This window comes from Rhinopithecus bieti, unplaced genomic scaffold, assembly GCF_001698545.2.
Source record: "Rhinopithecus bieti isolate Rb0 unplaced genomic scaffold, ASM169854v2 scaffold_14826, whole genome shotgun sequence".
Classification (NCBI taxonomy): Eukaryota; Metazoa; Chordata; class Mammalia; order Primates; family Cercopithecidae; genus Rhinopithecus; species Rhinopithecus bieti.
The window spans coordinates 310,413-337,111 of record NW_016808328.1 but is presented as its reverse complement, the minus strand read 5'-3'; the positions used below and the strand labels follow the sequence as shown (position 1 = coordinate 337,111).

General features: G+C 53.5%; 1 protein-coding gene and 1 long non-coding RNA gene across 4 annotated transcripts in view; one reads left to right on the top strand and one right to left on the bottom strand.

Annotated features, from left to right (window-relative positions):
• The window catches only part of LOC108538453 (uncharacterized), a 28,960-nt gene extending 18,014 nt beyond the window's left edge, over positions 1-10,946 (top strand). For 2 of the 3 annotated variants that reach the window (XR_001888080.1, XR_001888081.1), the window contains 3 exons: positions 5,603-5,657; positions 8,536-8,679; positions 10,300-10,946. This is a non-coding gene — a long non-coding RNA (uncharacterized LOC108538453). Of the gene's footprint in view, positions 1-5,602; positions 5,658-8,535; positions 8,680-9,001; positions 9,376-10,299 lie in introns of those variants that run through there. The other variant, XR_001888082.1, reaches the window with a different exon arrangement.
• Positions 1-18,177, bottom strand: part of RUNX3 (RUNX family transcription factor 3) — a 65,221-nt gene extending 47,044 nt beyond the window's left edge. Inside the window, exons 1-2 of the mRNA XM_017886550.1 lie at positions 18,025-18,177; positions 17,707-17,859 (exon numbers count right to left, since the gene is read on the bottom strand). Of these exons, the coding sequence (XP_017742039.1) occupies positions 17,707-17,764 (58 nt within the window). The 5' untranslated portion in view covers positions 17,765-17,859; positions 18,025-18,177. The remainder of the gene's footprint in view (positions 1-17,706; positions 17,860-18,024) is intronic.
• Positions 18,178-26,699: the final 8,522 nt, after the last annotated feature.

The following is a 26,699-nucleotide window of genomic DNA, read 5'->3' as shown; positions in this document are numbered from 1 at the left end:
CACTCATGGACCACCATAATTCCCTTGTGATGGGCTGTTTAGGGGGTTTCCGGATTTCTGTCAGGGAACACCCTGCGTGAATGTCTTGGCTGCATCCCTGGTTCCTTCCTTAGCACAGATTCTGGGACTGGGGTTGCTGAGCCCAGTATAGACACTGAGAGGCTCTGGACACCGCCCCATATCCTCCCCATAGCTGCTCTCCAGCCCCACTCCCACCAGCCACCTGGACTTCTCAGCTTGGCAGAAAGCCAGGGGGCAATATTCCACCTCCTCCAGAGAAAAGCCCTGTCTACACCCAAGACCTCACTGATTCCATCCAATGCTGAAAACACCCATTTACTCAGCTCTTTCTCCACGTTATGGTCTAAGGTCTAAGGCCCAGATGCTTAGTTCCAACCAAAACAGCCACAGAGGTCACTGTGGTCTGAGGGTGCTCTGGACCTCAGGCCTGTGTAGACATCAGACTTGTCAATGATTAACCCACGGAGCTCACCACGTGCCAGACCCTCTGCGTCTCTGTGTGTCTCCACGGTAACCCTGAAGCTAGGGATGGCTGTCTCCCATCTTACAGGTGAGAATACTGAGGTTGCTCCAGAGAGCTGTGGGCCCTAGGTCTTGTCACCTGGGGGTGCAAAGGCGCTGACCCAGTACACCCGCTACCTGCTACCCAATGGGGCACAGTCCCAACACTACCCAGAAGCAAGGACAAGCTTTGGCCTAAAAGCTGGGCGGCCAGGTCCTGTCCCTGTTTTGACTCCATATGTGCCCTGGGAGGCCTCTGCAGCTCACCCTCTCCGTCTGTGAAATGGGAGAGCAGGGATTCAGAGATGGCCTTCTAGGCCTGTGGCAGCTCTGAGCACAGTGGGTGCAGATACTCAGTGCTGAGTCAAAGGGAGAGAGAACCCTGCCAGATGGACCAGCTCACCACAGGCAGCCAAGCCTGGTCTTTGAGGGGTTGGACTGGGCAGGTCTTTGCCCAAGGCTGAGCTGGGAGGGACCTGACAGCCCCAGATGGAGGCTGGCCCACCCCGCCCCAGCAGATGGGTGGCTATTTTTTAACTAACCCCACAGGAAGAAGAGGACAGAAATGATTGCAGGGGGTTAACCTAGGCCCCTGGGGATGCTCCCTGTTTGCATCCTCCTTTCCCCACAACCCACAGAGCTGTGTGGGCTTCACCTGGAGCTCCCTGAATACTTCTGGAGCTCCCCGCAGATCACAGCCAGCGCTGGCATGGCCTGAGTGGCCCCTGTCTGACAGGCGAGGGACCCAGAGCCCAGAGAAGTTTGACCACGACTGGCTTCCTCTGCCCTTTCTGCTGTGTGCTTCCACCGGGTGAGGCTGCCTCTTCCGCTTCTACCTTTCTTCCTGGGGTGACCTGGGGAGGCCCCACCCTCTCCCAGGCTCAGTTTCCCCATCTGTCAGATAATGGGACCCTCCAGACATCACTGGGGCTTCTCCCAGCTGGGAAACCTCCTTCTGAGCTGGGGCCCTGACTCTGTCACATCAGTACTGGATTCCTGAAGGCCTCAGCACTCCGGAAGCATCTACCCAGTGGACAGGAGCTCAGGACAGGTGTCTGGGGACCCCCAGGAAGAAGAAGGATTTCCTGGCCAGAGATGGGAAGAGCAGCGTGGTTAGGGGTTAAGCAGCCTCCCCCTGCAGCCTCCCTTCGACCACGCCACCAGGTGGCCCTTGGTCCCCCCAGAAGGAGTTCCTGAAAAGTATGTGTCTGTTGCAGCAGGTGCGGCCTGTGAAGTGTGTGTATGCTTGTGTGAGGGTGCTGTGTGTTCACACGCACAGGGTGGGGGTGGGCACACAGGGCGGGAGGCCTGACATGGTGGCAGGGCCAGACTTTGGTTGCTGAGCTGGGACAGCCTGTGACAGAGGCCCCAGCACACCCGCAGGTCTTACCGGAAACCCTCAGCTGGTGCTGGTCTGACCTGAAGGTGGGCACATGCAGGGGGAGGGGTACATGCAGGACAGGGGTGCATGTGGGGGAGAGCCATGAGCAATACAGGGGTCCATGTGGGGGAGGGCCATGAGCAGTACAGGGGTCCATGTGCGGGAGGACCATGAGCAGTACAGAGGTACATGTGGGGGAGGGCCATGTGCAGAACAGGGGTGCATGTGGGGGTGCCTGCAAGACAGAGGTGCATGGAGAGAAGGGTTAGTGCATGGCAGGGGTGCATTGCTGGGGTTAATGCAGGGCAGGCATGCATGTGGGGGAGGGGCATATCCAGGACAAGGTTACATGTAGGGAGGCCACAGGGCCCAAATGCTGTCAGGGCCTCTGGGAAGCTGGGACCACAGTGAATGCTTGGGGGGAACCAACTCTGCCTGACCTCCGCTTATTTTTGTCTATTTAAACAATATTGTCAATTAATCACATTAATTGAGCCCCCCACCCTGCCCCCTGCCGCTTGCCTCTGTGATACAAATAATATGAGCACAATGAAAAATCTTGGAAAATACAGAAAACACATTTAAAAAATGTTAAAGCCTGAAGTCTTATAACCACAGTGAACACTGTGAGTGTCTTTGAGGGCATGGGGGTCTGCAGGTCTTCTCGATATGATCACATTCATTCCCACATACTCGAGCATTTCCCATGGGCAGCTGTGGAGCTGAGCACTTCAGGTTTGTCTTAGTGAATTCTCTAAAAACCTGAGAGGGAAGTACTGTCATTCTCCCCATTGTATGGATGAAGAAACAGCAAAAAGGAGGTTAAATATCCCCCTCAGGGTGTAAGCAGCAGAGGCAATATTTGAATCCAAGTCTGGCTAAATGGAAAATGCAAATCGTGTCCAGCGTCCAGGGCTGCACTCCAGCCATGCCCTCTCTGAGCGGACCGCTCAGTTATTCATTCCTCCAGGAGCGTTTACTGAGCACCTCCTGTGACTCAGACCCGACCCAGCACCCGCACTGAGGACCTGGCGGATGTGAACGAGACAGAGAGAGGCCCCAATCTGACTCCCCAAACGGCCACAAGCTGAGTCCCAACCTTGACCACAGCTTGATTTCTAGTCCGAGTCGTCACCGACCCCCACCGGCCCTCATCACTGACTGAACTGTGACCCGGCCTCCTGCACTCTGCAGTGGGCTCTGTGAGCTTTCCATTCCCCATGACATGTGTGAAAGCCAGGAGCCCACCTCACCCGGCCTATCATCCACGCGGCCAGGGCCAGAGAGGCCGTCGGGAGCCCGCCCGCCACCTCCGGCCTGCCGCTCTGGGCCAGGACTCTCTGGAGTGGGGTTTTGGCCTTGGCCCTTGGCACCCTGCTTGGCAGAAGGTCAGAGCATGGGGTCACCCCAGGAGGGGTCCACATAGCTGAGCTCAGGGTACCTGTGGGCGGGGCTTCCATGTCCCAGGGTCCTCACCCTGCAGCCTCCTCTTTTTGCCTGGGCCCTGGAACCCCAGGAGACCCCAGGAGCTGTTGCTCCCTCTTCTCACTTGCAGAAACTCAACAGGGCAGGCCTCATCTGAGCTCGCCCCGTGCCTTCACTGTATTTCTGGGGGCCCTGCATGTCTCCCCAATCCTCAGGCAGGGCCAGTTACCTACTTTATAGGACCCAGTGCAAAAAGAAAATACAGGACTCCTTTTCAAAATGCAGGAAAAAAAGTTTTTCCTTTCTTCTGTGGACTCTCAACCCACGATGGTGTTTTTTATTTGCTATCCAATATCACACATCCTTGGACCTGGGGAGACTTGTGCGGATAGTGTAGACCCTCACAGATGCTCAGGGGCCACCCCAAAACTTGGTGTGCAGATTCCATGCCCCTCTCCTCCCCACGCCTGCCTCAGTGGAGGGCGGCAGTGCAGGGTATCGGGCTGCTGAAGACCCATCCCTGGAGGCAGCAAGAGGCAGACTGGACCCGGGCTCCAAGTCCCCAGGCATGCTGCATTAGCCCATCAGACTTCACTTACAACACACTAATTCAGAGCGAAAATGATCCAGCATTTCAATATGGCAACTGCTGAGCGTTAAATTCAAATGCAGGGGGTGGGGGGTGGGCAGGTAGCCCTGGAACACAGCAGTCTCATAGGTGGCTGAGTGTGGGGTGGATCTCTGTTCTTGGAGTAGAGAGATGTGGAGTACCTCCCTCTGCTTGGACTATCTGGGGTACCTGGACAAGCACAGGGCGCCATGAACAGGGCCATGCCTGTGTGCCTGCCCCTCGCTCAGAAGAGGGGACCTGACAAAGTAATGCCAGGGCACATCTGCACCATGCCTGGGCAGTAGGCCTGGGCATGAGCCTGGATAAGGCAGACCTGCAGTAGGTGGAAGGGCCCCAGGAGAGCTGAGGAGCCTAGGGGAGAGGAACCCAGAGGTCCCCGCCAAAGTGCTTGATGTGCTGCCATAAGAAGGGCAGCATAGGCCAGGCGGGGTGGCTCACGCTTGTAATCCCACCACTTTGGGAGGTGGAGGCGGGCAGATCACGAGATCAGGAGATCAAGACCCTCCTGGATAACATGGTGAAACCCCGTCTCTACTAAAAATACAAAAATTGCTGGACATGGCGCATGCCTGTAGTCCCAGCTACTCCGGAGGCTGAGGCAGGAGAATCGCTTGAACCAGGGAGTCAGAGGTTGCTATAAGCCAAGATCCTGCCACTGCACTCCAGTCTGGCAACAGAGCGAGACTCTGTCAAAAAAAAAAAAAAAAAAAAAAAAAAAAGGCAGCATGGGCGCCTGCTGAGACAGAGAGAGAAAGAAACCCTTTCCCTGCGTGGGATTCTGGCCTGGCTCCCTAGGGTGCTCTCTGAGCTCAGCTTTGGCCCTGTCCCTCTCTCTCTGTGCCTCAGTTTCTCTAACTATGCACTGAGCAAGGAGAGGACCACCACACCTCAGATCCCTTCTGCATGGGCCATGCACTGAGTTTTATGAATCTCCCCTCTCTTGTTCCACAAATGATTACTGGCCCATTTCTCAGATGAGGAAACTGAAGCCCAGAGGAGGCAATGACTCACCCAGTAAGAAAGTGGTGGAACTGGTTCTGCCTGGCTTCCCTTCACCCCTTGAGTTGCTCCAGCCTCTCTAGGTGTGGGTGGAGGACGTGGGAACCAAGCTCATGGGGGCACCACCAGCTCTTACCAGAAAGGGGCTGAGAGAAGACCAAGGATGCTCCCTGACCTGAGGAAACGTCCATTAATTCATGGCTACTGTGCTTTGGCGAGCCACACAGGCTCCGGATGCAGGCTGCCTGGGTGGGGGATCTGAGCAGATGCCTTAATCTCTCTGGGCTTCAGTTTTCTCATCTATAAAATGGGCCTCATAATAACTTTTGTCTTACAGGGTTGTGAGGATTAAATGAGCTAAGGTGTATCACTTGAGCCTGGGAGGCAGAGACTTTAGTGAGCCAAGATTATGCCACCGCACTCCAGCCTGGATGACAGATTCAGACCCTGTCTCAAATACATATATAAACAAAATGAACAGAGATATGTAAAGCACTTAGACAGTGGCTGGCATAGAGTTAAGAGCTATGTAAATGTTTACCGCTAATGGAACTATTTAAGAGTTGAGTCATAATTTATATTTTCTAGACAGTCAATTACGAATTTATTCATTTCAACGTTGTACTTTTCTCTTTTGCATTTAGGATCCAGCAAATTTTCCTTTGAAGTTTCAATACAATTTCCTAGGTCCTTGAACAGGTAATTTCCCCGCCCCCACAGTGCCTGTAGCCCATGGTGGATTCAATAGCGCTCTCTGGAGCAGCTTTTCCCAAAGTGGACTTTGCACACACCAGCCCCTTCCAGATGCATCATCTCACCCCAAGAGATAACTCAATAAACAGCTGAGCATACACTTTTTTAGATCTCCATGGCCCAACAAGGTAGCCAGTAGCATATCAAAGGCTCTGACAAGTCCTGCAGCAAAACACCTTCGAACATTGTTTGAAACAACCAGTCCCAACCTTGTTTGACCACAGAGCTCCATTATTTCTGCTCACCACCTGATAACATCTGAACACACTTTGGGAGAAGCCACCCTCATTTCCTGGTTTCTAGGAAATGGCGAGGGGAGTCAGAGCTATGAGGAACACCCCCTCACAGGGATGAGTCGTTCCACACCTACTGAAATCATCCCCAGTCATGTGCACCATCGCTAGGCCGTTCCTCCTGTTCTCACCTTCCTTGTCTGATTCAGTCCCCCCAGCGGCCTGGAGAGGTCACTAGCATCAATATCCCCATCATACAGATGAGGAAATTGAGGTTCACAAAGGTTAAGTGGCCACACAGCCAGTAAGTGGCAGATCCGGTAGACAAACTCACAGCTTCTGATTCTAAACCCCACATTCGTTCTTCTGTACGTTGATTGGAAAAGTAAAAATAGATCTTATTCTAACAGGATCAATCTTCCCCCATCATAGGCTTTTAAAATCTAAAGTATTTTTTTTTTCCGGTAGCATCGAATGCTTTAAAACTTAAAATTTTAGTACCTTTCTTTTGATTACTAAAGCAGTACATGCTTGTTATGCATAAAACTTTTCAAAAATTTTGGGTTAAAAAAAAAAAAAAAAAAAAAAAAAAAAAAAACCACAGCTCTGTAGAGCCCTACAAAGTAGCCATTAGCTTTTAAATGAAAATATTTAAATGCTATTTGAATGAAAATAATGAAAATGAAATCAGATAAAAAGTTCAGTTCCTCAGTTACAGTAGCCACATTTCAAGTAGTCAGTATTCACCTGCAGCGGGAGTCTACCGTGTTGGGCAGCACAGACATGGGACATTACCATCATCACAGAAAATCCTATGGGACGGTGCTGTTCTAGATTCTTCGTAGACATATCCTAACACCTATACAGGTTGATTACCCCTAATTCAAAAATCTGAAATCTGAAATGCTCCAAAATCCAAAACTTTTTTGGGGCCAACATGACACTCAAAAGAAATACTCATTGGAGAATTTTGGATTTTGGATTAATAATATAATGCAACTATTCCCAAATCCAACAAAATCAGAAATCCTAAATTCGAATGCTTCTGGTCCCAGCCATCTTGGAGGGATGTTCAACCTATAATGACTGTTAATGTTGTTACTGTGGGTTTTTTTTTTTTTTTTGAGACTAGGTCTCGCTCTGTCACCCAGGCTAGAGTGCTGTGGTACGATCATAGTTCACTGCAGCCTTCACCTCTTGAGCTCAAGCAATCCTCCTGCCTCAGCCTCCCAAAGTGTTGGGATTACAGGCGGGAGCCACCATGCCCAACCTATTGCTATTCTTGTTGAAGTTCTCAGACATATCTGCATGGCCTCACACATGGAGGAAAGAGACCCACAGAGGCAAAACAAGACGTGGGATAAAAATAGACTGGAAGGAAATACACCGAATTATAGCGGTTTTTTCTGGGTGTTGAGATTACCGAGTTTATTTTTAAATTTCTTAGATCCTTCAGGTGTTCTACAACATAAAATGCAGACAGGGTGGGGACGTTGGTTGGATTCATGTTTTCCCTAATGTTCTTACTGGTTCTAAAATCTTCAAGTTATGCTCTCACCCAAGGCTTCACTTATTATTAGTATTTTAAAACTGTGGACTCATGAAGAATGGAAGCCCACACAAGACCAAGGAAGGAAGGAAAGGCAGACAGAGGTTTATTTTCAGGCCTGTGCAGTTGCACACGGCCCCTTGCTTAGAAGGGCCTCATGCTCAGTTTCATGTTCTGTGGTTGCTGTCCTGAAATTCTCACTGATGTTTGAACAAGGGATCCTGTATTTTCATTTTGCACCGTGCCCTGAAAATCATGCCGCCGTCACTAGCCCTGGGATTCTCCCCAGGACAGGTTTCCCTTCGACTGCTCTGAGCCTTCGCCCTTGTCCTTGTCCGACCACGGACGTGGCCATCCACGGAGCCCTCTACGTGCCTGAAAGCAAGTGCATTTCGGCTGCTCAGATGTGTGTCTAGAGACTGACAAAAATAGGGCTTGTGAGCGGGTGCGGGAGGCCCCTGTGGTCTCTGTTCACACACGTACCTACCCTCAAGGCCTTGTCTACACTGGCCTATTTCAGAGAACCGCCCTGTGCATCATGGGATGCTTTGCCCCACATCACGGGCCAGCTCAGTTCAGTCCCAGACCCCCTTGTCCTGAAGCCATGACCAACCCCAGGCCTGGCCCACCTTCCTCACCAGTCTCCTCTCCCTCAAGCCCTCCACAGGACCCATAATCCTTCCATCTCCATGTAATCCTTTTGTGTGGTCCTTCTTCCATACCTTTGCCCATGCTGCTCACTCTGCTTGTACCAGCAAGGTTCCTTCCTTCCCAGATCTGCCTTTTCTAGACCCATCTCAGATTCCACCCTTTCTAGGAAGCCTTCAGGAAGTATCTGAGAAGGGCCTGAAGCTGTGGTTGCGTAGAGGAGGATATGAATCACTTCACCTAGAGGTATCAGGGAGGGCTCCGCAGAGGTAGTGCCCTCAGGCCAAGGAAGAGAAGACACCTTCCAGGCAGAAGGGAGAGTTTGATGGGCTGGTTTGATGTCAGACAGACCACAGGATGACTCAAGGTCCTCTTTCCTCTTCTTAAACATTAGTTGCAGCAAGTCCCACCATCTGCCTGAGTCTGTTTTCATTTCCACAATGGAGGTGGTGATGCCCAGCACACGGAGCTGTGATGAGGATTTAATGGGGAATCCGGAGCATTTATAGAAGTCCCAGGAGGCCAAGATTCTACACAGGTAGGAAGGACCTAAGCCAGAGGGGTGTGGGTGGCCAGAAGAGAGAGCCTACCTTAGTAGGGCTGGGTGGGCTAAGGTCTGGGCTGAATCTCGAGGCCCTGGAGCTTAGAACAGCGTCTGCAACTCCCTGGCTGTGGAAGTTCAGGCAAGGACTGCTTCCTCTCTGAGTGTCAGTTTCCCCATCTATAAATGGAAAGCTGCGACACTGAAAAACACTGTGGGGAGGATGGTTCCTGAGGCAGTCTCTCTCCACACATCACTGGAATGTCGGCCCCCAGGGAGAAGGCATCTTTGTCCATTGTGTTCACTTCTGCATCCCCAGTGCCCAGAACAGTGCTTGCATGCAGCAGATGCTCAATAAATGTTCATTGAATGAATCAGCAGCAACCAATTCGCCCACCTCACATCCTAAGTCTGCTGGGGACCTAGGCCCACCTCTCCAGGGAAACTGTCTGCAGATTGGGACCACACCTCAGGTCACAAGCATTTCCTGAACAAACACCTACTATATGCATGGCTCTATGCAGCCCAGGGTAGACCCTGCTCCATAGCCCGACAGGCAGAGCCAAGGAGGCAGGTGACAGACACAGTGATGTGGGAAGAAGAACAGAGAGCAGAGCGGCCAGCAGGGCCTTGCCTGGGTGGGAGCAGGCCGTTCCCAGGCTGGAGCTCAGGCTAACGGGAGCCCCAGCTTGCCTGTTCCTGGGAGGGTGGGGCTGCCTGTTCCTCTTTCTTTCTTTGAAAACAAAAATTGTTTTCCCTTAAATTTATAAGTATTAAAAGTTTGGAAAATGCACAATCATCAAAAGAATGTAAAATAAAGGTTACCTGCCATAATGGCACACCATACAGCATTAACTACTATTGACATTTCAGTGTTTCCCTCTAGTTTTTTTTTTTCTGAGGTGGCCTTGCTCTCAGAGGTGGCTTCCTCTCCCCCTGGGAAGGGATATAGCTGCTCTGTGGGAGATGTGGGGGCACCAGGCTCTCTCCGTGGGCTGTTTATCACTTCTGACTTTGAGGTCCTTTCTCCATCCCTCCTGGATCCAGCACCTCTTCCCGAGACACAGGGGTGCGAAATGCTGGGGAAAGCATGTCAGCAGGCCTCACCTCCTGCCCCTGCTTTCCCCACGGAGGTGGAGTGGGACAGAGCTCAGGCTTGAGGAGGGAGCACTGGAGGCCAAGCCACAGGTGCTGGTCCTCAGCCCTGGTACCCAGGCAAGTTGGTTTTGGGAACAGGGGCATGACCAAAATGGACCCCTCCTTTCCTCCCCACCCCTTTCCACTCCGTCTGCCTTTCCCTTTGCACTCTCCAAGTGTTCCATCCCCCAGATGTCCTCTGCTTTCTCTGCTCCAGCTGTTTAACTCCTCTCAACAAAGGCCAAGGAATCAGGCAGACTGTGGACACTCAGGTGTGCGTGACAGGAAGGACCTACATTTGCAAAAGCCCCACCCCCACAGGGACTGCGTGTGCTGGTGGAATCTCAGTCACCATGTCCCACGTTGAAGGATGTTTGGAGGGGGGCCGACTTTGGTCACCCTTCAAATCATAAGTTATAAGCGTCTGCCCTTTCCGCCCACACGTAAGTCTGAACCTTTTGCCAAACACACTTTTCCCAGACTCGAAAGAAAACCCCAAAGAGGAACCTAAACCTTCACGCTGCCTGCACCGATTGGACCGGAGTGCTCAGGCTCGCGCCAACACGTGTTTCAAAGAAGAAGCCAGACAGCGAAGGGGGAAGTGAAGGAGAAGCTGGAAACCTCTCAGGCTGACCAATTGTTAGCCCATTCATTCGTCCATCCATCCATCCGTCCGTCCATCCATCCATCCATTCATTCATTCTTTCTTTCCTCTATCCATTTAGTGAGAAGGGCTGAATGTCACCTGTGAGCCTGCCCCTGCTCCCAAGAGCACCCTTTGGATCCCTGTGGGGTGAGGAGTGAGGGGCAGCGGTGGCAGAGCACCCCCAGCGCCTGGAGGGGAGAAAGGGAAGGGCTGGGAAGGCTCCCCAAAGGGGCGGCCATGAAGCTGGGCCTTGAGAAGACAGGCCAGGGTTTCTCACCTTCCACATCCTGCTTAGAGTCAGACAGAAGGTTTTTGCAGAGGAGGAGGAACATTAAATATTAGTAATTTCTGGCATGCCGTGAGGGCTTGTCTGTGCCAGGCCCTGTGCTGTGCACATGATATATGCTATCTCATTAAACCTACCCAACAAGCCTTGAGGTGGGTGCTATTCGTTTTCTCCATTTTACAGGTGAGAAAACGAAACGCAGAGAGGTGAGGCACCTCTCCCAAGGCCACACAGCAAGGAAGTGGCAGAGCCTGGCTGCAGCTGAGGCTTATAGCTGAATTTTACATTGCGTTCTCTCCAAAGAGTGCCTTCCTTTATCCCGGGAGCCATTGACAAGGGGTCTGACAGTCCCTCTAGTCTTGTGCCTGCTCAGCCCTCTCTAGCCCTAAAAAATCCAGGGCTTGGTGCTGGAGAAAGAGCAGGAGGGTGAGATGTGGAAACATCTGTTGAGTGGCAGGGGATCACGCTGGTGTGGAGAGGCCTGAGCCGATCAGGAGGCCAGCCTGTGCCAGGCCAGTGCTCACTGTGTACCAGGTGCCACATGCGGGGCTCAGGGCAGGGCCACAGTCACTCCTCCCAACCACCCTTTGAAGTTGGTGTTACTAGCCCATTTTACAGAGGAGGAAACTGCGACCTTAAGAGGCGAATTAACACGTCGGGTCACCCAGCTACTGTGCAGTTTAAACCTAGATTGTTCTGACTCCTAAACTGTATGCAAGGCAGATGATTGGACCCCAGAGAGGCAAGGAAAGTCAGTTTTTCTGCTGCTGAATTTGACGTTTTACAAGACCACATGCCTCTTTAGTCTTCAGTTTTCTCATCTATGAAATGAGGAGGGGAACTCTCTGCCTCCCGGCTCTGACATGCTCTTGGACTGATTCACTATTCCTTGTTCTTGTGACTTCTCAAGGCAAGACCAGAGTCCCACTCCCAGCCCCAGGCCCAAGATTCCCATCCCCACTGTGTCCAGGGGCTCCAGGAGGCGCTATTTCAAGGCAGATGACAAAGACCTGGGCTGTAGATCCACAGAGGGCTAAAAGCAATCCTCCCTCCCTCCCTCCCTCCCTCCCTTCCTTCCTTCCTTCCTTCCTTCCTTCCTTCCTTCCTTCTCTTTTCTTCAACCTGGCAAGGTAGGGAACTACTCGCTGAGTCTCAGGGCTGGCCCAGAGACTGAAGCTCGGAGGAGGACACGGCTCCCCAGTGGCTGCAGGTGTCCCAGCAATGACTCTTAGCAGAGGGAGTATTTGGGTTCAGTCTGGAAGACTGGGTGAGATTCCCAAACTACAGTGGGTGGGGACACACTCTGGGTGGCAGATTTGAGGAAGGGTCTGCAGATGAGGCATCCCCAGGCGATGGCAGTAAGAGCTGGTGTTGGGGCTGCTCCACTGAACCCAGAGCCCAGGCCTCAGTTTTCCCACCTATGGAGGAGTCCAGACTGGCTCAGTGGCAAGGCTGGGGTCAGAGGCCGCCACTCTCCTCCTGCCTCTCACAGCCCACTGGAAGGTCAGGTTTTCAGGCTCTGCTTCTCCGTCGCCCGGCCTCCTCCCCCCAGGTAACCGAGGGAGCCTCCTCTTTGATGCGGCCACCTCCAGGCCCAGGCGTCAATGGGCCCTCTATATGGCCAGTGGGGCTGCTGGGGGCCTCCGGCCGGCCAGAGGGGGTGCGGTAAGGCCTGGACACACAGTCCCGCTGTGTGGGGCCGGCTCATGCCTGCCTAGACCCTGTGGGCAGTGGGGGGCTCCCAGGAATGCTTTTCCAGCCTGGGGGGCACTTTGGACAGGCAGGGTGGTCTGAGGAGACGGGTGTGTGCAGGGCAGCCTCAGAAGCCGCCGTCAAAGGGACCTAGCAGACGTGGCGCCAGGCAAGCGCCATAGTGGGCACGGAAGGGCTAGCGGTCAGTCCGTTCCTCTCCCAGGGATGGCGGGGAGGGGGAGGCCCCATGGACACATGTGCTCAGGGTGACCAGCCGTCCAGGGTTGCCTGGGATGAAGGGGTTTCCTGGGACGTGGGGCTTTCAGTGCTAAAACAGAGAGTTCCCTGTTATTGGAACTTCCTGGACCTTCGGAAAGGATACAGTGACTGACCTCTCTGGTCTGGGCAGCCTCCTCCCTGTCCAGTGACCTCTGAGTCAGACCATCTCAGCCAGACCTGCCCACGGCCATTTTGTCCACCCCCTGCCTCCACACAGACCCACCTCATACCCGAGAGTCCACTTTCCATTTCTCCCAGGCATCTTCAGGGGAGGAGCTGCCGGCCAACTCCAACCACTGCTAGGGGGACCTTGGCCAGAACCACACCATGCTCCCAGCCCTCCCCGTGGCTCCCAAGCCAGCTCATTCTTTCCTGTGTCCACACCTTTGCCCAGGACCCTCCTTCTGCCTGGAACATCCTTTCCCTGTCTTTGTTACCTCTTCACCCTTGGGGACCCAGTTTCCAAGTCACTCCTCCAGAGGACTTGTTCTCTCTTCCACAAGGCTGGGCTTTGAACTCACATCCCTGGTTCTTCTCCCATAAAACCTTTATCATGCCCCAGGCCCAAGGCAATTTTCTGTTGACCCATCTTTTTCTCCACCAGATGGTGAGCTCTTAGGATGGAGATCCTGACCCAGTCTTCCCCAAGCTCCCAGTACAAGGCCATGCTCATGGTGTTCAACAAATGGAAAACGCTTGTTGAGTAACTACTCTGTGCCGAGCATCACGCTCCTTTAATTCTCTCCTTAGCTCTGCAAGGTTGGTGTAACCCCTACAGATGAGGAAACCAGAGAAAAAGAAGCGAAGTCACTCACGCAGGTGACGATAGAGGGCAGAGGGCAGAGTCAGGACTTGAATCTGGATAGCCTGGCTCTGAAGCCCGAGCTGGAATCTTGATAGTCTACACCTCAATAAGTTTTCGGGAAATGACTGACTGAACGGATGAACGCCTTTGCCCCCCAGAGCCCCCTTAAAGCCTACATGTGGCAGTTTGGGCCCATTTCCTCGGCTTCCCTCCCTGGAGGGACACCCACCTCCAGTGTTCAGGGTGAGCATTTGCCTGTGGGGCTGTGAGTGAGGGTTCAGCAAAGTTGACCTGGTGTGAGGGGTGCCCCAGGGGGTGCAGAGGAGGGTCTTGTGAGGCAGATTCAGAACGAAGGTATGGCCCCCAATGGAGCTGCGCATGGGCACTCAGGAGTCCTCAGGGCCATTGGCCCATAATTGTCAGATGGGGAAACTGAGGCCCAGAGGAAGGGACTTGTCCCTAGTCACACAGAGTGTCTGGATCACAGCTCTTAGGTCTCAGCTTCCCCATTTGTCACACAGGGGGAATAAATCCACCTTGTCCTGCCTGGGAGTAGACCCCAGGGGGCCCCTGTGCACTCTCACACCTTCCATTCTAGCTTCTAGAATTCCACCATCCATGCACCAGCCTTGAGAGTAAACATTGCCTTCTTCTCACCTCCTGCTCACGTCTCTACTGCAGGATGGGAACCAAATGCCTCTCTACCCTTTTCCCACACCTCTTCTCTCCACAGTGAACTGAGGGAAGTTTCGGATCCCTTAGCACAAAATGAATACCTCTACTCTTTTAAGTCAGAGAAACCAAGAGGAGAGGGCTCGGCGGGAGTCGTGGGAACGTCGTGCACAAGCAGTCAGACTCTTCAGGGGTCTGGAACTCTCCCTTGCTGCCTCGAAGGCCCCTGTGCAGACCGTGGCACTGGCTGAGTACAGGTGCCTGAAGGCAGGAGCATGGATGGGATGCTTCATTCTCAGCCTGTTTTTGCCAGTGAAGACAAAAGGGAAGTCATCTTCCATTGGCCTATGGGGAAATTGGGGTAGTAGGAGCTTGGTGATAATGCTAGGGACCACCCTGGGTTGTCAGGTGGGGGAGACAGAGACACACAGGAGGCACCAAATGCAACTCACTTGTGCCGTTTGACTGACAAGAGAACAGGGACTCAGAGATGCCAAGTGGCTCAGACGCAGTCACACAGCACACTGGCAGCAGAGCCAGGTGGGGCACTGGGCTCCCCTGGCAGCAGTCCCCAGACCTGCCTGAGAGGCACATCAGAATCGCTTTGGGGGATTTTCAAAACCACACCTGCCCAGGCCCAAACCCTAAAGATTCTGATTCCACAGTCTAAGGTAGGAGCGGGGACCCCTCTGCAGCCTGAGGTGGGAATGGGGACTCCTCTGCAGCCTGAGGTAGGAACTGGGAATTCGGTGTTTAAAACTCTCTAGGGGTGGTGATCTCAGAAAACCCGCTGGCTCCATCACACTTTGCTCAGGGACTGAGGTGGGATGGCATTTGGAGGGCGCAGGTAGGAGGAAGAGGAGGCAGTGGGGGGCGAAGGGAGAGCCTTCCCCTTCTGTTAAAAGCCTATGGACGAGAGAACAGCCTGAGTAAGATTCTGAGAACATGAGACCCGGATGGACCCAGAGTTTTTGTCTTGCATATAATTTAGGGGGTCTGTGACATTGGGCTGGAGATAACGGTGTCTTAACTTTTCCCGGCCTCTAGCTGAAATTTAGCATCGTATTCCACGGCAATTTTCCACCAGTGGAAATCACAGGTGCTCTCTGGTCTCACAGGGGTGTCAAGGATGACCTGAAATATTGTTCATGCTCATCACAACTGCATGGCCCACCGTGGGGTCTTGTCACTCAGTGAGTTCTTGAAGAGGCACAGAGCGAGTCACTCACTATGTCACCAGCTTGCTTTCTGAGTTTGACAACGGTATTTCTGTCGCTTTCTTTTCCTTTGTAATCCTTTGGATTTTGTCTTATGCCTTTAAAAACGCAACTCCGAGGAGGAAGCTGAAGGTTTCCTGAGACTGCCAAGGGTCGGTGACCCAGAGCAAGTTACGGGCCCTGAAGGGGCAGCATGGGGTTGGCGCCCTGCAGATAGGACCCTGGGGTTGGGTCTGTTTGAGGAAGGAATTGGCAGCTGGAGCCCTGTGAGCCTCCAGGGATGGGGTTTGGGAGACAGGCCCCCACGACGTGCACGTCATGAGCAGAACTGGACAGGAGAGAGAAGGTTGAAAAGGGGAGACAGGTCTCCATGAAAGCACAGGGAAGGCCCTTGAACCCCAGACCCCAGACTCCAAGCCTCCCCACAGACCCCAGCCTATGAGGTGCCCTCTATGCCGCTGCTGGCCAGGATCAGCCCGTTCTGCCTGGTGGCCTCCTGTCTCTGGGCACATACATTACATGTTGAGCCAAAGCCACCTCTCCCTTTGTGCCCTTCATGCTACTGCCAGCCACCTCCCAGGCTCCGAGGATCAGAACCCAGCCCAGATCGACCGGGGCTCTAGCCCTGTCTCCCAAGGTTTCTTTATTTTAAACCCTACATTTCTCCATCTTGCACACGGAAGGAGAAATACAGATTACAAAGACCTGGCAAATGGATTTTATAAACTCTTATTTTCTTGCCACAGAACTGCCTTTAATTAGCTCCAAGGACTACAAAGGGAACAACGTTATAATAGCAGCAACTCTGAGGAAGCAGCCGCGGCTCTCGGATCTCAGACCTGGGGCTGCCTCTCGTCATCAGCCGAAGCTAGGTTTGATGGGAGTGCCCCACTTCGGGGACAGCAGGCCCCCTTCTCTCCCTGACTCAGTCCCCATCGGCAGCAGCACAGCCTTTCTCAGCCCCACCAGGGAAGAGGAACAGGCCCCGCTCTCAGACGAGCCTTCCCAGAAGCCTGCGGACTCAAACACCCAAACCTGCCTGGGTCCCTGCCCCGAGCCTGCCACCCAGGCACCAGCCCTGAATCACTCGGTCAGCCAGTGTCAGCGCAGGCCGATGGGCAGGAGGGCGGGCAGGCAGGCAGACCCACTTCTGCATCTCTGCTGACTGCCTCGGCTGAGGAAAGGCAGCACCAGCCCCCAACCCTGAAGTTCTAAATCTCGTGCAGCCCCTCTATTCTGGAGGCGAACCGGTCCGCAAGAACCATCCGGAGGCACGGCCCTTATACACGGTCCACCCCTCGGCTCAGACAATGAGAATTCTACAAGCAGAGGGGACTCTCTTTGGGGCACAGAGGGGTTAAGTGACTCCCGTCCTAAGGTCTCTCAGCAAGGAAGCCACTGAGCCGTGGGACTTGAGCTCAGGGACTCTTGATCCCCAGTCTCAGGTGTCACAGCCTCATCTGGGCTCCTGCTGGGGAGGAGGAAGGCAGCAGGGGGTGTCTGAGGCCAGGGTGCATCAGCCCTAAATGCCAGACAGAGGCAGGAGAAGTCTCCCCATTAGTCCCAGCCCCATTAGAGGCTCCAGGTCGGGGATCCCAGACTCCCTGTCCTTGCAGGGAGACACAACCCAGAACTCTGCATCCCCGCAGCCACCAAAAAAGGCAAAACCTGCCCAGAAACACTTTCTCCTCTTCCGTGGCCAAATCCATGAACTTTCTCAGGGTCTGTCCCCCAGCCCCGTGCGGGTCCAGCTTCAGTGCAGCCCAGCTCTGTGCAGTTTTCTACAAAAGCCTGTGGCTTCTCTTCCCTTTGTTTCTGATACCCCAGGAGTTAAACACAAAATGTGGGCGGTGGTCTTCAGGAAGACCCCTAGATCCCACAGCTCTCTCCAGAAGCTGTCAGCAGTGACCTCCTGAGCCCAGGTGGGGAGTCCCAGGCAGGACAGGGGCTGGGGCTGCAGGCCTAGGGGCCCCGTTAGTGAAGCAGGAAGCCAAGGGTCCCTGAGAGTTCTCCTTGGCCCCTCTGAGGGCTGCACTTTGAGGTCTTGAGGTCTTGGAGTATCCATTGCCTCCCACGCTTACTGTCTCCACCAGCGGAGGATAAAAGTGCCACAGCGATGTTCCACGCCAAGAGACCACAGAGGCCACCAAACCCTCTTCCCACCTCAGGCTTTCAGAGGCCAGAGGATTTAGGCAGTGCGCTTGAGGGCAGCCGGGGCGGTTGGTGGAGGGACGTGGTCCGGGGCCTGGCCACAGCTCCCCACCCACGGCCCTGGGCAATCGTTACTCACCGCGGATGAAGGTCGGCGAGTAGGTCGGGAAGGAGTCGAAGATGCTGTTCGATGCCATGCCCCACTCTGAAGAAGGCGAGAATTTTCAGCCCTTCGGGGGTTGAGGTGGGATTCACTTGGTTGGCTGTTGTTTGATTTTTTCCCCCCTAGCTACTTTTGAAAATAAAAAGGGGGGGTGTTGCTTTTTGTTGTTTTTTTGTTTTGTTTTGTCTCTTTCCCCCCCCTGCTGCTACGAAAAAGAAAAAAGGAAAGAACGCGAGAGTGTGTGTGAGTGAGAGAGAAAAAAAATCCCCAAGGAAAGTAAGTTTCTGTTTGTACCCAAGAATTTGGATTCCCGGTCCCACAGGAATGTCTAGCCACAAATTCTCAACAGAAGCATATGCAGAGTGTATCATTAGATGGCGGGAAGGGGCTTTCAGCAGCCAGGGTGGAGGAGCTCCGAGGCTGACAGAGCAGAGCAGGCCCCTCCAGTGCCACAGGGAATGAATGAATGAGGCTTACCCTCGACAGAGCCCAGGCTCCGGTGGGTACGAGGGCGGCCGGGGGTGGGGAGCACCAGGAGCCAACCAGCTCCCGCGCAGGGCCCTGGAGGCGGCGAGGGCCTGGCCTTGTGGTTCTGTGGTTGAGGGACCAGGCCTTCCCAGTGTCAACCCAACCTCAGCTCACAGGATGCGAGGAGCCTGCTCACCGCCTGGGCTCATTGGCTGGGCCGCGGTCACCTGGGCCGTGATGTCACGGCCTTTTAGAAGATCTTGTGGCTGCCTCTCTTTTTGGAAAAGAAAAAAAAAGAAAGAAAGAAAAAAAGAAAGAAAGAGAGAAAGAAAAGTGATGGCTTTTATTTGTGGAGCTGGCCCCAGCACGCGGCCCAAGAAACAGAACTGAAAGCAGTTGGAGTGGGCGTGGCTGGGAGGGTGGTTTGGCTCCTGGGTGGGAGACTCCTTCTTAATTAAGGCCAGCATTGGCCTGGGCAGGCTGGGATCCCCACGGGCCCCTCACCGAGTGCCCGGAGCCCGGATCCACCAGCGGCCGGAGAGCTCCCTGCCATGCCGCCTCGCCCCTGGGCTGTGGCTGACTCCCTGCCATTGTCCACCACTATTGTTGCCAGGGAGAGGTGTCCACATGTGTGGCTGGGTGGCACCTCTAGGGCTTTTATGGGAGTTGGGACTAAGTACAATGGGAAACACATGAAGTGGCATTGCCAGCACTCATGCCTGGCCTCGGCCTGCCCACTGAGAAGGGCCTTCCTGGTGAAACCTGGTGGCCTGGCCGCACTGGGACGCCCTCTGTAGGGCTGGGGGCGAGGCCCCAGCATGTCATTCAGGGCCCTTGGCTCTTATTGCCCCCACCTGCACATCCCCTTGGGGGTCTCTGCCCCAGCCTGAGGCTCAGGAGCTTTCCTGCCTCCGGGCCTTCGGTCATGCTGTTCCCCTCACCTGAAGCGCCCATTTTGTATCCTCATGTCCTGGAGGAGTCAAGGCCCAGAGAGGCTCAAAAGTAGAAAAGTCATGAAGATGATTGAATCCTACACTTGTATGTTCCCCGAAGTCATGTCAGGATGGGAGAGAGGGTGGAGAGTGGGGGAAAGGTGACGGCTTTTACCATTTCCCTTGTAAGCTCTACTCTCCCATTTCACAGGCCAGGCTGTGAGGCCCAGGGTGGTGACGCCAGCTTGTCTAAGGTCACGTGGTATTCTGGAATGCGATTGGAACTTCAGCCTCTGACTCACCAGCCCTGACCTTGGGCATGACACCAGAGTGCCCTTCCATGCCCTTTAAATGAAGACTTCGGAAAGCCCCTCTGCAGCCTGGCCACCACCCCTGGCCTGTCCCAGGGAGCCCAGGCTTGGGGCTAGGCCCTAGCACCAGTCTCAGACTCACAGTGGACTCTGTAGGCCAACAGGGGTGGAGGTGGGGAAATCCCTGGAGGAGGATGGGCTGGTCCAAGGTCCCAAAGAGACTTGTTTCTGCCCAGGGCACAGGTGCACAAGATGGCCTCGGAAATGCTCACCCTGAGCCTCATCTTGAGCCTCATGAAGATTCAGTCTTCTGTCCCTGAATAGTGAGTCGATTGGTGTTGAGGGTGGGGGTGGTGGGGACAAGAGTTCTAGTTTGGCCAGAGAGGAAGCAAGTTTATGGTGACAGCCACAGAGCTCTGGAATCAGATTTGGTTTCCAGCCTCAGTTCTGCTGAATCTGAGCGGCCAGAACTTGGGGCAAGTCACTTCCTTTCTCTGGGCCTCAGTTTTTTTCCCTGTAAAATGGGGATAACACCTTCTTCAAAGGGACAGGCACGGAGTGAGGGCATCATAAACATTGGTTTCCTTGGCTCAGCCTCCATGACGCGATTTGGGCTCCATTATGAGTCAGCTCAAGTAAGGAGCTATGACAGTCATGCGGGGGGAGAGGCTGCCCCGCCCCCACCCTGTGTCGTAAACTCATCAGCTGGCCAGCCTGCGTGGGACCGTCGCGGGTCAGTGGCACGGGGGGAACTTGCCAAGGGGCCTTGACCTCCTGGTTGAATTTGATGCCTTTTGGAGTCAGCCATGTGTGAAATAGATTGGAGAATGACAGCTGGGAAGACTCCCCTTATACAGAAGCCGAAACTGCAGCCCCCAGAGGAGCAGAGACTCATCCAAGTTCACCCAATGAGTCAGTGGAACCCAAGCCCCTGCTTCCCAGCCCAGGAGCTGTTTCCATTCCACCAACACCGCCTCCAGTTTCGAACATACCACCCTACGTGCTTTGCTGTTTTTTCCACACCTAAGAGTGGGCCCCCTTAAGCCCCTTTAACTCGATCACCCTGAGGGGCTTCCCCACCCCTGGGAACCTGAGTCCAGGCCCAGGAATGGGAGGGAATTCAAGAGGCTGTGCAGGGCCCAGTGACTCGTCTGTGCACCGAGTAGTTCATTCTCGGGGCAATGTGGCAAATGAGAGCCAAGCTTGGTCCTTGCCAAGGATCATCCTTGCCAGGATCATAAGGGGTTTATCATCTCTACATGCCCCCTCATAAGCATGTGCTAAGCTTTAAACAGCCCCGGGGAAGCAGAAAAGACAAGGAGGCTGAAACCAGCCATACCTGAAGCCTGCTTTGTTTCTTACGAACTGTGAGATCCTGGACAAGAGGCTTTACTCTTCTGAGCCTTGGTTTCCTAGCCTGTGAAATGGGGCCAACGGTAGTGCCCACCTCCCAAAATCATAAAGAGGATTCAATGAGAAAATAATTGTGAGTGTGCTTGGCACATAGTAGGTGCTCAATTTCCAGGGACTCCCTTCCCTTGAAATTCTGATTGCGCATCCCCCTGCCATGCAGTGGGTAGCCAGGCTTCCTCTTGCTCTCCACTGAAAAAAACTTAAATCAGGTTAATAAAAAATGTGGTTGAAGAAGGGAATCATAAGAAATATTATATAAAAATAAAAGGGAATCATAAAAATAGTGTCTTAAACCCTTCTTTTAGCTTTAAACTTGTAAGTGTGCATTAAATGGCCTTCCTCTTGTTCTTCTAGCTTAACAATTTCTAGTTTGGGTTTCTTTTTTCTTTTCTTCTTTTTTTTTTTTTTTAGAGACAGGGTCTTGCTCTGTTGCCCAGGCTGGAGTGCAGCGGTGCAATCATAGCTCACTGTAACCTTGAGCTCCTGGGCTCAAGCAATCTTCCTGCTTCAGCTTCCCAAGTAGCTAGGATTACAGGTGTGCACCACCACGCCCAGCTAATTTAAATATTTTTTCTGTAGAGACAGGGTCTCACTATGTTGTTCAAGCTGGTCTCGAACTCCTGGCTTCAGGTGATCTTCACCTCAGCCTCTCAAAGTGCTGGGATTACAAGTGTGAGCCCCCATGCCTGGCGTAGTTTTGATTTATTTAAAGTGGAACATGAATGTGAAGACGCTAAGGAAGGAATGAGCATGTGGCATCATCTAGATTTTACTATTTCTTCCCATCCTTTACAATGTCCCACCCATACCAAATTCAATTTATTTTTTAGCAACTTGCCTTCATTAAGTCTTCCCAGTTTTCATAGAAACAGAGGCTCCTGTTTGGCATCACACGATTGGCCTCATGGTATTATCATTCATCAGAGTCCAACCAGGAAAACAGGAGCCACATTGAGTCCTGGAAGTTAATCCAGGGAGTGTTAGCAACACAGGTGAGGGACAAACTGAGAAGCCAAACAGAGACAGTGAGGAGTCCCAGCGTGAGTCCCACTGCCGCCCTTTGGGTAAGAGGGACACGGAGAGAGGCGGGGTTACCAGGGCCCCCAGCAGAAGCAGGAACTTAGTGGGCCAGTCCGGCATTTGCTAGAGTCACAGAAGAGACTTAGCCACATGGAGACATCACCTGAGACAAAGAATAGAGGGGAGAAACACCCCGGCTTCTCCCTTGCTTTCATTTTTCATCTCCCCTTAGGGTCTCCCATTGGTTGAATGTAGCGGGGACCAGCTGGCCAAGGAGCTTGGGGAATGCAGCCCGTGCCATCAAACCTTTGTGTGACAGAGCCAAACAGGGGAATGGGCAGAGCTGATCTGTGGGCAAACTGGCCCAGGACTGGCATAATCTCCAGTGACATTCTGTAGCCATGAAAACCCAGCTGGCACCAACCGGTTGGGATGCATTCCAACTCACATCTGGTAAGCTGACAGTTCAGTGGCTGGTGGGAGGAGATGTGGCATTCCAGAGAAGGGCCTGCCAGCTGAGGGCATCCATTGGCATTTTATACGAGAAGTACAGGTGAATCCTGGGAGATACCCCGAGGGTCAATTAAGAAGGCATCTTCTGTGAATGGTAATGATATTCATTTCCCTAACCTGCGTGCAGGGCTGAGGTTATGTCAACACGAAGAGCACTGGATGCAGACCCTGCCTCTGAATGTTATGGTTACGATGACAGCACACCCCAAACCACCAGATCCTCCCAACAACCTGCAGGACAGGTGTGGCCCTCCTCACTTTTCAGAGGAGGAAAAGACTAATCCAGGGATTAACCCCAAGATTTAGCCTCCAGGAGTCAGCCCGGTCGGCCTGGACTGGGCAGGTAGCAGATTTCAGGTGGACACTGGCCTTGGAGTTCAAATTCTGGCGTTTCATCAGCAGATCCTGGTGTGAGCCCAGGGAAGCTGCTGGAGCGATATCTGCTGCGGGCTGGGGGTGGGGGTGGGGCACTACACTTTCAAGGGCTAGCACGGGGACACTAAGATGCCGCCACTCAGCCAAATCAGCCCCTCCTCGGGGGTGGAGAATGGGGCCTGCAGGGCCATGTAACCCACCCAGGACCAGGACACCCAGACCAAGCCAAGGGATTATCAGCTGAGGACCTACCGTGTGGGGCATACATGCTGAAAGCTTTAGGCATGGTCCCTCCAGGGGTGGGCTCTGAGGACAGGGCACCACGTGCCTAAGCGGTCTGACAGTCAGTCTCTGGGGGAGAGCCAGAGAGGTGAAGAGACCTGCCCAAGGTCCCCCAGCTTGCCAGTGGAGGAAGCAGGATTCAAACCCAGCCCGCCCTCCGCTTCTCTTTCCTGTTGTTTTGAAAAACTGCTCTCGGCGCCCCCTTCAGAACGAGAACCACCTGTCCTCACCTCCTGCCTCGGGCCCTGCTCTTGGCCGAGCCTCGAGCTGCCACCTCATACAGCTGCTTCAGTGTCTCTTGTGCCACAAGGGTGGTGGCACCGAGGACAGCCTAAGGACTGTCTCCACCCACAGCGTCTTCCTCACCAGGGACCCCAAGAGCTCCACCTGCTGCCTCTCCTCCTGCCTGAAGTTCCCTCAGTGCATGTTTGGGTTTGAATACGTTTCAGTGAGAAGTCCTGTGTTTAAGAGGCAGATGGAATCGGGAGAAGGAGCAGCCTCGCCCCAGGGAGATTAGCTGACTGAGTAGGGAGAGTGCAGGCTGGGATGCGTCCCGCTCCCCCAGGAAAGGGCTCACAGCCTCCTTCTGCCGAGTGTCGTCTTTGCTTAAATAATGATCAGTGATGCTCCTCTCACCCCACAGCCACCTACGCACAAATGCCTCCTAGGGGAGTTTCCAGAGCAAGCTATTTGGGAGGTAGACAGGGTGGAGATGACTCTCCCCAGCATCCAGCCCAGGAACTGAGGCTCACCGGGAACAGGCCTCACACACGGTCACACAGTGAGTCAGAAGGATTCGCCCGCAGATCTGCTGCAGCCACATCCCGTCGTGTCCCCAAGATACCCCTCCACTCCCTATTTCTCCCTAAAGTCCCTTCCAGGGAGGTGGAGGTGCTGGGGCCGTAGAGTCGAATGGATGAGCCAGGTTCAGATCCCAGCTCTGGCACCGCCTAAGGGTATGCTAGTGTTCGGGGCTATTGGAACCTCACTGTTCTCACCTGCAAAATGGGAAAAATAAGCCCCTGTCATCTCCCAGGGACCTCCTGGGAAGAGCATGCGGTGGGCACTCAGCCAGGGTGAGGTCGTGTCTGTGTGTGTCTGAGTGTGTAGGGGTGTGTGTGAGGTTGTGTGTGTGAAGGTGTGTGTCTGAGTGTGTGTAGAGCTGTGTGTGAGCGTGTGTGTGAATGCATGTGTCTGAGTGTGTGTAGGGGTGTGTGTGAGCTTGTGTGTGAATGTGTGTGTATGTCTGAGTATGTGTAGGGGTGTGTGTGAGTTTGTGTGTGTGAATGTGTGTGTGTGTGTTGTGTAAGTTCATGTTTGTGTGCATGCACGTATGTGTGAGCATGCATGAGTGTGAGTGCGTGTGTGTGCGTGTGCGTGTGTATGAGTGTGTGAACTTGTGTATGTGTGCATGTGTGTGGGTGTGTATGTGTGAGAGTGTGAGCTCGTGACTGTGTGCGTGTGTGTGTGTGTGCGTGCACATGTACACATGCATGTAGGGGAGGACAGGGCAGAGGTAGGTGGTGGAAGGAGGCGTGTGTCTGACTCACCACTTTGCCAGGGCCTTAGTGCCCCCCAGCAGATTCCTGCCCTCCCACTCACTGCCTCCAAAGTCTGCTGTGAGGAGCACTGAGCTCCCGTAGTTTCTGGAGGCCGACCCCAGCCAAGGGCTGCCTGAACCTGGGTACCAGACTGCAGGATGGGGTGCTGGAGAAGTCACTCGGTGCGACCTCCCTTAGATGCGGTTCAGCTCAGGGGCCTCTCTTGTGTTCTTTGAGACCTGGAGTCTTGCCCATAAGATGCTTCCCTCCCTCAGAGTTCCAGGACCCTCAGAAGAATAAGAAAAATCCCAAACGACAGTCCTTTTGGCTCATAACATGATCTTTCTCTGGGTCTTTGGGTGGAATAATCTATTTTTAGCATCAAAAGGTTCTGCCATGGGCTTAGACCTGGTAAGGGAAGGGCTTTGTGTGACCACAGCGTGGCTCAGAGGCAGGCACTCCTCAGCCGGGATGGGGCAGGAGGGCGCAAGGAAGGGAGCCCCACCCTCAGGGCAGGCAGAGTGGGGAGAGAGCCACCGAGAGCCCCATTCTCTGGATGCCTGACCCAGGGCTCCTTCCCATCCCATTCAGTGAGCATCTGTTTGGGGCCAGGCCTTGTGCCCTCACCGTTTCCTCTTAGTGCATTCTCGCTACAAACCTAGTAGTAATAACTAACAATAATCACAAGCTAGCACTTCACTTCTTTAGCACCTACCACATACTAGGGACTCTTCTAAGAACCTTGCATAAATCAACTTAATTCATTTAACAGATAAGAAGACTGAGGTTCAGAGAGGTCAAATCACTTGCCCAAGTCCAGCTCAGAAGGGACAGAACCGAGATTTGAACCCAGACAGTCTCTATTATTATTATTAGTCCCATTGACAGCAGAAGAAGCAAAGGCTTGGAGAAACTGAAGGATTTGCTCAAAATAACCTAAAACAAATGTCTAATCAGGATCCGTGACAGGGCTGTCAGACCCAGAGCCCTCTGAGCTCTCTCCTGTCTCCCAGAGCCCTTTGAGGTCTCTACAATCTCCCAGAGCCCTCTCAGCTCACTCCCATCTCCCAGAGCCCTCTCAGCTCACTCCCATCTCCCAGAGCCCTCTGAGCTCTCTCTCATCTCCCAGAGCCCTCTGAGCTCTCTCCCATCTCCCAGAGCCCTCTGAGCTCACTCCCATCTCCCAGAGCCCTCTGAGCTCACTCCCATCTCCCAGAACCCTCTGAGCTCACTCCCATCTCCCAGAAACCTCTGAGCGCTCTCCGATCTCCCAGAACCCTCTGAGCGCACTCCCATCTCCCAGAGCCCTCTGAACGCTCTCCGATCTCCTGGCTTCCATGGCGTGGTGCCTATAACCTCCTCTGATTCTCCTAACAAATGATGCATGTGTATGTGTGGAGGGAAAGTCCTTCTATCTTGCCCTCCTTCATATTACTAAGAAGGAAACTGAGGCCCAGAGAGGAAAAGGGCCTTGCCTGGGCTTGCATAGGTAGGAAGTGGTGGATTCGATGTCTGAATTCTGCTGGAATTCCCAAAGCCTTTGCTAGAAGCTGACATATCAACCCGCAGCTCTCACACGGCTCCCAGGCCCTACTGATTTCCTTGAGGGATTGGGTCCCAGGAAATGTCAGGATTGGGTTGTAATTTTAAAAAATAATTTGATCTTCAGAGTTTTCCCCCCTTCTATCTCACTCTTTTCTTTCTCTTTCAACAATAATGACCCTGTTTGCAGGGGTGTGCCGGCCAGCAAATTCGCTGACCCAGGCAAAAGGAGGGGGGATGTCATTATGTGGTTGGGAAATGGTGGGGCATTTTGTATGCCACCGACTTAGCATCCCAGGAATTCCAGCAGCCCTCAAGGAAATGACAGAATGAGTTCCCATCCAGGATTGTGGCTTCCCATCTCTCTCTGTGTGCATTTTCCTGACATTAAACTAGGATGCTTTGAGCATCTGCACATAAGAGCGTGTGGGAAGAGGAGTTGCCTGGTGTGAGGAGAGAGCCCTGGCCAATGAAGTTACAGGCTGAGGCTGACACTTGGAGGACTCAGGCTCAGAGAGGTGCAGGAACTTGTCCTGATCCACACAGCTAAGGCCAAGATCTGCATCACCCGA